This window comes from Plectropomus leopardus, chromosome 19 (assembly GCF_026936395.1).
Source record: "Plectropomus leopardus strain MGB_pleo_1.0 chromosome 19, ASM2693639v1, whole genome shotgun sequence".
Lineage (NCBI taxonomy): Eukaryota > Metazoa > Chordata > Actinopteri > Perciformes > Serranidae > Plectropomus > Plectropomus leopardus.
The window spans coordinates 19858546-19867444 of record NC_142194.1 but is presented as its reverse complement, the minus strand read 5'-3'; the positions used below and the strand labels follow the sequence as shown (position 1 = coordinate 19867444).

Sequence of the window (8899 nt, the reverse complement as noted above, 5' to 3'; positions counted from 1 at the left end):
TTTTTTTTTGTAAGAATCTTTTTTTTAATGAAACACAAAAAGGCAATAAAATTAAGATAAATAATTTTTTTCCTTTTGTACATGAGGAAATATTTAAGTCATATTTCCAAAGAATGACTGAAATTACATAATATATTTTAGTAGGCTATCTCGACCGTACAAAGCAGTTTTCCAGTGGGTCTAAAAAAAAAACACACAATGATGTCGCTTCTGTCAAAACGTGATGGTTAGAACTGAATCCAGTGTTTCTTAAAGAAAATACAGCTTTAAAAAAAATAATCAATTAAAGACCCATAAAAGTAATATTCTAAAATTGAGTTTCACATTAGATTCCTTTTAAAGCTTTTGCTTTGCAGTGTAACAGCAACATTGTTGTTAAAAGTCAGTCAATGTCCTAAAAAAAAGAAAAAGGCAATCACGTTCTTCCCCCCTGTACATCCTATACACTGACAACAAACAGTCATCACAGGCTTGCATAAACAGTAAGACAATGAGGAAAACAAGCAAACATAAAACACACACACACAGACATTTTTTTGGCAAAGCAGGAATAAAAGTGACAAGAAGCATAATTTGTGATTTGATCCTTGTATTTTTTTGTCTCTCAACATTGTCCCATTGATTGGCTCTGATTGTCCTTCACAGTCACGTGATGCCATTCTGGTTGCCATAGTGACCTCAAGTGCATCAGCTGGGCAGCGTGCAGACAATGTTGCTGCAACGTTTCTCAGAGGCTGTCATAGCAACGCTGGATGAACACGAGCAGACAACAAGAGGAACTCTACTTAAAATACCTCTGTGATTGCAGGGGTCCCGGATTCAGATTTGATTAAACGTTTTTATGTCTTTTTTCATAAAATTGTTTTTTCTTCTAATGCGGTGAAGCGTAAACTCACAGGTGCTTTGGTATGTTTCTTTTTGATGCCAGATAAATATCTACATTTTATATAGGAATACAGGCTAAAATAGAAAAAGAAGAACTAGATTCTTTTAGGATCGGAGGACAGCAGAAACTCAGTTTCTTTTCCAGTATTTGTTTAAAAATAAGCTTCCAACAGGAAATGCACATTCTAAACCCAACAGAGTACAATAAAGACAAAAAAAAAGAATTTGGACACATGTTTAAAAAGAGCCTTTTTCTGATTTCCTTATAAAAACATTTCCCAAACACCCTTTCTACATATTCACCCTTCCTCTAAAGCAGGGCTTACAACCAAAAAGTCTTCACATCAGTTGTACAGATTGACCCCAAATCCAAATCTCTAATCCTGTTCAGTGCATTGAGAGAGAAGGAAACTAACCCCACCTGATCTCTCTATCCCACAAACCCACCCACAGACACCCTAAAAAATCTAAATAAAATAATCTTCTCTGCAAAAGAAAAAAAAAACAAGAACAAATATATATGTATACTATTTACAACATGTTATATTATACATGATACTGTACAAAGCGCACACGCTCCATGCACACGTAGGCACGCACACCACCATGCACGCACATTTCAAATAAACAATCCAACGACCTGTACATGTGTCTTCGCACCTGAATAGGAGGTTGCGAGAGCGAGGTATTGACGTGTATGGCTTGACAGGAAAAAAAAAAAATTGTTTCAGCCGCGGGGACTGAAAACTGCACGTTAAGTACTGGACAGATTAATATTCAGAGTGTTAGAGACATACTGACGGTGTGTCATGACGTCGCGAGCACGACCACCGATACACCTATATGCTATTTACTGAGAGCTCATTAAATGCCAAACAGGGCAGCCACTCTGCAAACACACACACACACACACACACACACACACACACACACACACATACATACACACATTCACACAAAAAGTCCAAAACTACAGTGTTTTTTGGTCCTGTTGGGGATCTCCCAATCATGTTGTCATCATTAAACTACCAGTATAAGACCATTAAAACCCTCCAAACCAGTGTGGTTTACAGTAAGTCTCTTACCATACAGTCTCTCCCGCTCTCTGAGTCAGTCTTTGTTTCAGAAAGCCAAGTCTGACACCCTCCCTCCATAGCATATCCAAGCGACTGTACTCCAAAGTGCTCATGTCCTTGGTTCCTGTTCTTTTGTTGCCGTAATCTTGTCGCAGTGACGAGATACTCTGTTATATCAGCCACAGGGAAGGCTGGAGACTCTCGCTGCGACAAGGAGCCTCAGTCCACATCTGATAAAGAGGTTAAATCTGACATGGATCAGACTTTTCCCCAGAACAAACCAGACTCCTCTAAGTGCCAGTACTGTGGGGCTTTATCCAGTGGGCTAGCTCCTTCTCTTACAAGGGACAGATCAATACGCAGAGCCGACGCTCTTTGTCTTCCCCTCTGTCCCCAGCTCCGCTCTGAAGGACCGTCCTGGAACTCCAGGGTTCAGGTTCAATATTTGGATTTCTCTCTAGCTGTCGGTGCTAGGATACGATGGCCATGCCGTCTGCGCTGATCAGCTGGCCCGTGGTTGGTTCGTAGCTTCCGGCCAGGTAGAAAAGGTCATTAGCCGTGTTGCCGGACTTGTGTTCATGCATCAGGTGATCATACTCGGCCCTGCTGACCACCTGGCAGCGATGGGAGATGGTCTGCACGTCATTCTCGTCCTCATGGCTCGACTGATACAAGGCATTCTGGGAGAGAGACAAGTAGATCGGTTGATAAACCAGCTGGATTATATATTCAACCATCAAAATGTTGTTTTCACGAGAAAAGCAGTAAGGCTGTTATCTTTGGTGTTGTTTTCAGTCAGCACTTCCCACACATACCCTCTCTGTCATGTGTTTAAGCGTGGGTTTTCTCATGATGAAGTTTCTGCAAGTGGTGATCTTTTATGTTTGCTCAGCCACGCTGGATGTTGCTGTTAATGCTAACGACTACCCAGATCTTTTTTATATATTCCAAACAAACCACTACAGCTGTTGCCAGAAATGTAAAATATGTTACTTCCTGTGCAGCAGAGATTTTTTTCCAGGGAAAGACCATCCTCACACTGAGTCTTTAGAACTGCAAATGTAACAGTTTCACAAACTAAGTGGAGGTTCAGCCATTCATATCAGATGAGAACAGGGAATAAAAGGAAGCAAAGAGGTAATATATTTATATGAAAATGTCACGGACTGTTACTTTGACCATTCCCATTTTAGAAATTCTACTTTGCACTCCCTGGCCTTTACCTTGCCGTCGCGGTGTCGCTTCCCAAGGCGAGTCTCCTCTGGGTGGTAGAACCACTTGACCCTGACCACCATGCTGGAGCTCCACGACTCCCAGAGGCTCTCCACTCTGCCCACGTAGGGCAGCTGGGGCCGACCAGGTGACAGGAACACAGCACAGTCCCCGACACGCACCGTCTCCTTGCCCCGCACGATGGCCTTGTAGAAAAGCTTGCGGGCTTTACCCTTCAGACCTCTCCTCTGTCGGGGAAAAAGAGTAAAAATAGCACAATTTATTCAGCATTATTTCACCACTGGCCTCATTTCAGAATTCAATTAAGATTTTTGTTTGTTTTACTAAACCCAGTCTACCAAAGTAAGGTAAGATTTAATAAGTCAAGAAAATACCTCATGCCTAACACCAATCATAACAACCTGACCCTATTGAGTTACAGGAGTATGTTTGCTGGCACACCAATAATTCACTCCCAACCTAATACAGGCAATATTGCTGAAACTTAATCACAGTGGGTAACCCACTCATCCCTTTGAAACCTGGATTGACATCACTTTTTGTGCTGCGTTTAGACGTCTTCGCAAGTTTTTCAACCTACAAAATCTAGGCAAATTGGTTTGATTTTCTTTGAAAACAGGGGAAAAAGGCAATAAGCAACTTGGCAAGAACCGCTTTACAAACTGCAAGAAATTAGTAGATTTGGAAAATTAATTTTATGCTCTTTTTCAGATAATTTTAATAATTAATAATTTTTCCACTTTTTCTTTGTTTTTTCCCCCTGTTTTTAGATAATTTTCTTGTATAAACACTTTTGGGGGGCTATTGTTTAGGGTCATTTCCTCCTAAGTTGCTCAATACCATATTTTTGAAAGAAATCAAGCCTATGTGTTTAGGTTTTAAAGGGTTAAATATCTGCTCCATCGATTCATTTGTTCCAGCATGTGCACACCTTCAGCGTCTTTTTAAGATGCACATCTCAGTCAACAGATGCAGTCATGTTTACAAAGCAAACAACGCAACAGAATGGAAGCCTAGAGTGGCAGCGGTTGCTCAAAACTGTTTCGTTATCTCTGGATCGTGACTTAAATATCAGGATAACAAATTCAGAGAGTAAGCCGTACAGCGTTGCCAGTGTGTACAAAGACTAAGGCAGAATGAGCACTGCAAAGAGATGGTATTTATCGCTGCAATTACTGTATGTAATCAAGGTATGACCCAGCAGAAACTGCAACAACAAGCGGTAATGAACTTAAGTAGGTTACTGATACCCAAGATAACAATTTTAATCCATATAACCAAGACGATAACATGTGATTATGAGAGACACTCTGCAAAGAATAAAAATAAAGTAAAAAAGCCTTGTTCCAGGAAAATATGTCTAATTTTTTTTGTCTTAAAAGTAAAATAACCATGTCAAGAATGTCGCATTTGCATTAAGTCAGTAATTCAGGAATGGAATTTAGTTATAAGCCACATGAAAGTCAAGATTTAAAACATCAGTCTCAGACCCCTCAGTTGACTGAGATTGCACCAAGTCAAGCAGTCATTTTTTGTTTTTGTTTTTTTGCTAGTTAGTGTGCCATGCAATGTGCCAATATGTGTATTGAACAGCCAAATCTTATTCGACTTGCAAAATTCTGGGTCAGGTACAGCCCTCAAGAAATCACAGACGCTCTTAAATTTTGCAGTACAGTGACGAGAAGCAGTTACTAAAAACATCTTGGAAAAACTCTTCATTAAAATCTTGAATATAAAAAAGGAACATACAAGCCAAAGTGTCCTACCTGTGTGGGATTGCCGGACCATTTCCAGAGCTGGCGTCCAGGCAGGTGAGTGATGTTCGGCAGAGGCTCAGGTGAAGACATCCGCTGCCTCTTAGCTGTGGCTGAGTCCTTGGAGGCCGATTTAGACTGCTGGCTCACAGGACTGCTTTGCCTCTGATGGTGGCTGCTAGAAATTCCTTCTTTCCTCTTCAGCTGGGTTTTAGCTGTGCCACTGTTAGCCACCATGCTTCCTTTTGACATGAACTCCTTCCTGTCCTCTGTCCTGTCTGCCCTCACCTTTGCCCCTGAGACAGCCATGCTGGCTTTGGCCACAAATCCGTGAGCAGGAGGTGGGGCAGAGGGAGAGGAGCTGGAAGTGGTAGGGTCGGGACTCAGGAGCTCAGAGGTCATATTCTGCCTGTGCTTGTGTTTGTCCTGTTGGAGCAGCGCGCGGCGCAGCAGCACAGAGGAGGACTCTTCATCAGAGGAGTAGGAGGAGTCGTTGTCTGACGAGCAAATCGACGAGGAGGAGATAGAGCCAGAGGAGGAAGAGGAGGAGGAAGATGAAGAGAAGCAGGTGGAGAGACGGGAGAGAAAACGGCCGCCACGATGGGACGTGACCGCTGCACTTCTTCTAGGTGCTTCAGCATCCTGACCATCATCCTCATCATCCTCATCCAGCTCGGAGTACGAGCTGGGGCAGTCACTCGGGTAGTCCAAATTGTAATCCCCACCTTGAACTCCAAGACCTGCTGACAGAAGGTCCTTTCTCAAAGGTGGAGCGCCCTTTACAATCGGCTCAGAACGGGACCCAGCGCTGTCTCTTTCCCCTCCTCCCTTCTTCCCATCCTTCACCAACAGGGCAGGGTGGATGTATCGCAGCGGTGCTCCTGCAGAGGCGAGACTCTTGCCTCCTTTCCCTCCGCTCCCCCCGAGTCGAAGCAGGGCCTTGCCGTTCTTTGTTTTAGGAGAGGTCACCCCTTCATGGTCAAGCTTCACCAGGAATTGTTTCCTGTCGCGTTCGCTCACCGGCTTCCTGCTTCCAGCTGCCATTGCCATGGTGACAGCTGAGGACAGAGGAGAGGATGAGGAGTCCCGGATCCCCATGGAAGCCACTGTGGAAACCGGTCGCCCCGCTCCAGAGCTTCCACCGTTTCTGAAGGTAGAGTAGCTGTTGGCGATGCTACTGAATGAGTCACCTTCAAAAGGGGAGCCAAAGATGCCTTTGATAGGTATCTGGGGTGTGAAAAGGTGGGAGGCGGGCCGATGAAACAGCCCCAAGTCTCGCTCTCGTATCCTCCTCTGGGTCTTCCGAGACGTCCCATTGAAGAGGAAAAAGTCAACTGGTGGTCTCTTCCTCGGCGCGGACCAGTTCAACAAGGAAGTGTTGCCTTTGGTTACAGTGTCTGTTACTGATGTCGGCGCGCTGGCAGTCTTAGGCACTGTGTGGACTTTCTTCGGCCTGCCAACTGAGAAAGGAGTCGACAACAGAGACGAGTTATAATCAATATGAACTGACAGGTCTGAAGAGTAGACTGAGATAATTGTGGAACTAAGAGCTTTGGAGAAACTTAATATCTTTATCTCCCCGATCTCCACCGAGCAAGGTAAGTTTCAACATATCCATTATTCAAACTACAACAAACCAGGTAAACCTGTCTTTCTCCCCACCTTCATTGTCACCTAGAGTTTGTGATGAGTTACATGTTGCTCAACTACCAAAAAACACTGATGACACCTCATAAAAGCATGATTAATGTGGTCATGTAGAGGTTAATTGATAGGCGGCAAACAAGGAATTTTTAATTTACGAGTCTTTTGATTTATAAGTCTCCACTCAGTGCTCTCCTCTGACTCGGAGGCATATGATAAGTGGTTGACAGTTGGAACTGTAAATGAGGCCTTGTTTGGGGGACTTTAGTATGGCCTGAGGGGGTGTGTGTCTGTGAATGTATTCACTAGTTAGACCAGTACTTCCCAGACAACATTTATTAAAGCTTTTATATCTGAGTGATGTTTAGTCCCTGAGCGGATTGCTTATCAAATAGGCAGCCAGTCTTTCTTCCACAAATTTAAACCAATAAGAGTTAATCAAAAATAGCATTTCCAATGGGCAAAGCTTTGCAAAACATTATGTGTTTTTTTTAGAAGTAGCAAAACATTAAATACAAGGATAGAGGATATCTGGTCTTAGCCGAGCAGCAACCTAGAGGGCTGAAAAATGAGGCCAAAACTGCAGTTGCTCAAATGGCCTCTTGAGGCTGGCTCCAAAAGCAAGTCAGGCCCTTTAGGCTCCCATGTAAAATTGCCCAACTTTACAGCAAAAATAAACATTTTTACAGCCTGGTACAAAAACAATTTTGGTCTCTGAGGCTTATTCTCATCATTTATGACAACTGAACAGGAGGTGATTTGTTTCGTATTTCGACGTTCCTGAGCAGAGTGCCGCACGTGTTCCCTTTCTCCTCACCTGGTCTTTTCTCTTGGGGTCTCCCTGCTGGCTCCTCATTGGCTGGTTTTTCTGTGGGTGTGTCTTTCCTCTCTTGGGTGGAGCTTCTTCGACCGCGACGACCAGGTGAGATCAAAAGTGCTGGAGAAGGCTCCGCACCTGCAGGAGAGAAGTTGTTGTTAAATGATGATACTGTATGTCTTTCTTTCTGTCTGTCTGTCTGTCTGTCTTTTCTTTCCTTTTTTAAAGCCATACTCACAGCAGATTTGGTATCCTGGGGGCAGAAGCCTGATGTTTGCTAGAGAGATCCTCCCCCTGTCTCCGTCATCAAACTCCACCATTACGCTCCCCTCCTTCTCCTCCTCACCTGGACACATGAGGGAAGATATGAGGTGCTGGGAAACTACTAGTGTATGTGTGCAGAGTGAGGTTATTGTTGGAGCATCTCGCTCACCTCGGTGGACGTATCCGGGATAAAGGCAGCGAGAGCGCTCGCTCCAGTAGGCACACACTCTCGTCCCTGCAGTCAGGATGGCCTCATTCTGGGGCCGCACGTCTAACACCTGGAAAATTCACAAAATTTTTCGTATAACATGTGGAGTTTCAGTTGAAGCGACTATTTAATAGATGCAATGGAGCCTCAAGACTGAAACTCACAGCTTCCTGTAGTAGTTGCTCAAGCGAGTAAATCCGGGGGCGATTCCCTCGTTCTCCTTCAATGACAACACTGAATCTAAAATTTTTTTTAAAAAAGGGAAATGAATGAAAGATAAAATTCATCACAAAACTGTTTTTTTTTTTAATTTGTAAGTTCCCAATAACACATTTTTAACTGTTCGATTACAAGGTTTTCTTTTTCAAAATAGGGTCTTTGTCATGAGTGCTCAGGTTTTTCCCTGGCAGCTGTGTTGGCTGCCAATGCTGTGTGTCTTGGCTTTTGTAGTCGTCTAGACTTCTTGTTTGTCAAGATTCACACAGCTGTCAGGCATTTAACTAAGCTAAGTTTTCAACTCTTTTGTAAATCAGAGAGGACTCTTGTTGCAATATGTCTTTCTAGTACTTAACTCCAGGGTTTCCCCAGGAAATTGTTAAGCCTAAGCGGTTATCCACCCAGATTTTGATGCTTCTCGCATTTAGATCCATTGATGACCGAGAAAAACAATGGTCACGTATGGCAGTTGCTGTGTGAAATAGTGACTCTGCCTTCTCCCCTGGCTGGTGAATGTTTATTTTGTAGGAAAGATGGGCCTTACATGTCAGGCAGGTCCAGAGTTTGGACGCAGGCTGCGTACAGCAGCTCATCCTCCTTAGAGATCAGGATCTTCAGCCCGTCTACCAGCATCTCTTTACTCAGCACACAGTTTGGCAGGGCTGCAATGGGAGGGCGTGGTCGAAAGATGGATGGATGGAGAAGATAAAGGGGTGAGATATAGATAATTTGTGAGTGTGTTGAATAATTGCTATGTGAAGTGAAAAAGGAGGGACAAGACAGGCAGAGAAAGAGGTGTGTA

General features: G+C 43.7%; 1 protein-coding gene across 1 annotated transcript in view; it reads right to left on the bottom strand.

The window, feature by feature from the left end:
• bahcc1b (BAH domain and coiled-coil containing 1b) overlaps positions 1 to 8899 on the bottom strand; it is a 64473-nt gene continuing 55574 nt past the window's right edge. The window contains 8 exon segments of the mRNA XM_042507340.2: positions 1 to 2641; positions 3185 to 3421; positions 4961 to 6408; positions 7410 to 7547; positions 7648 to 7755; positions 7843 to 7951; positions 8046 to 8121; positions 8642 to 8759. Of these exon segments, the coding sequence (XP_042363274.2) occupies positions 2432 to 2641; positions 3185 to 3421; positions 4961 to 6408; positions 7410 to 7547; positions 7648 to 7755; positions 7843 to 7951; positions 8046 to 8121; positions 8642 to 8759 (2444 nt within the window). The 3' untranslated portion in view covers positions 1 to 2431.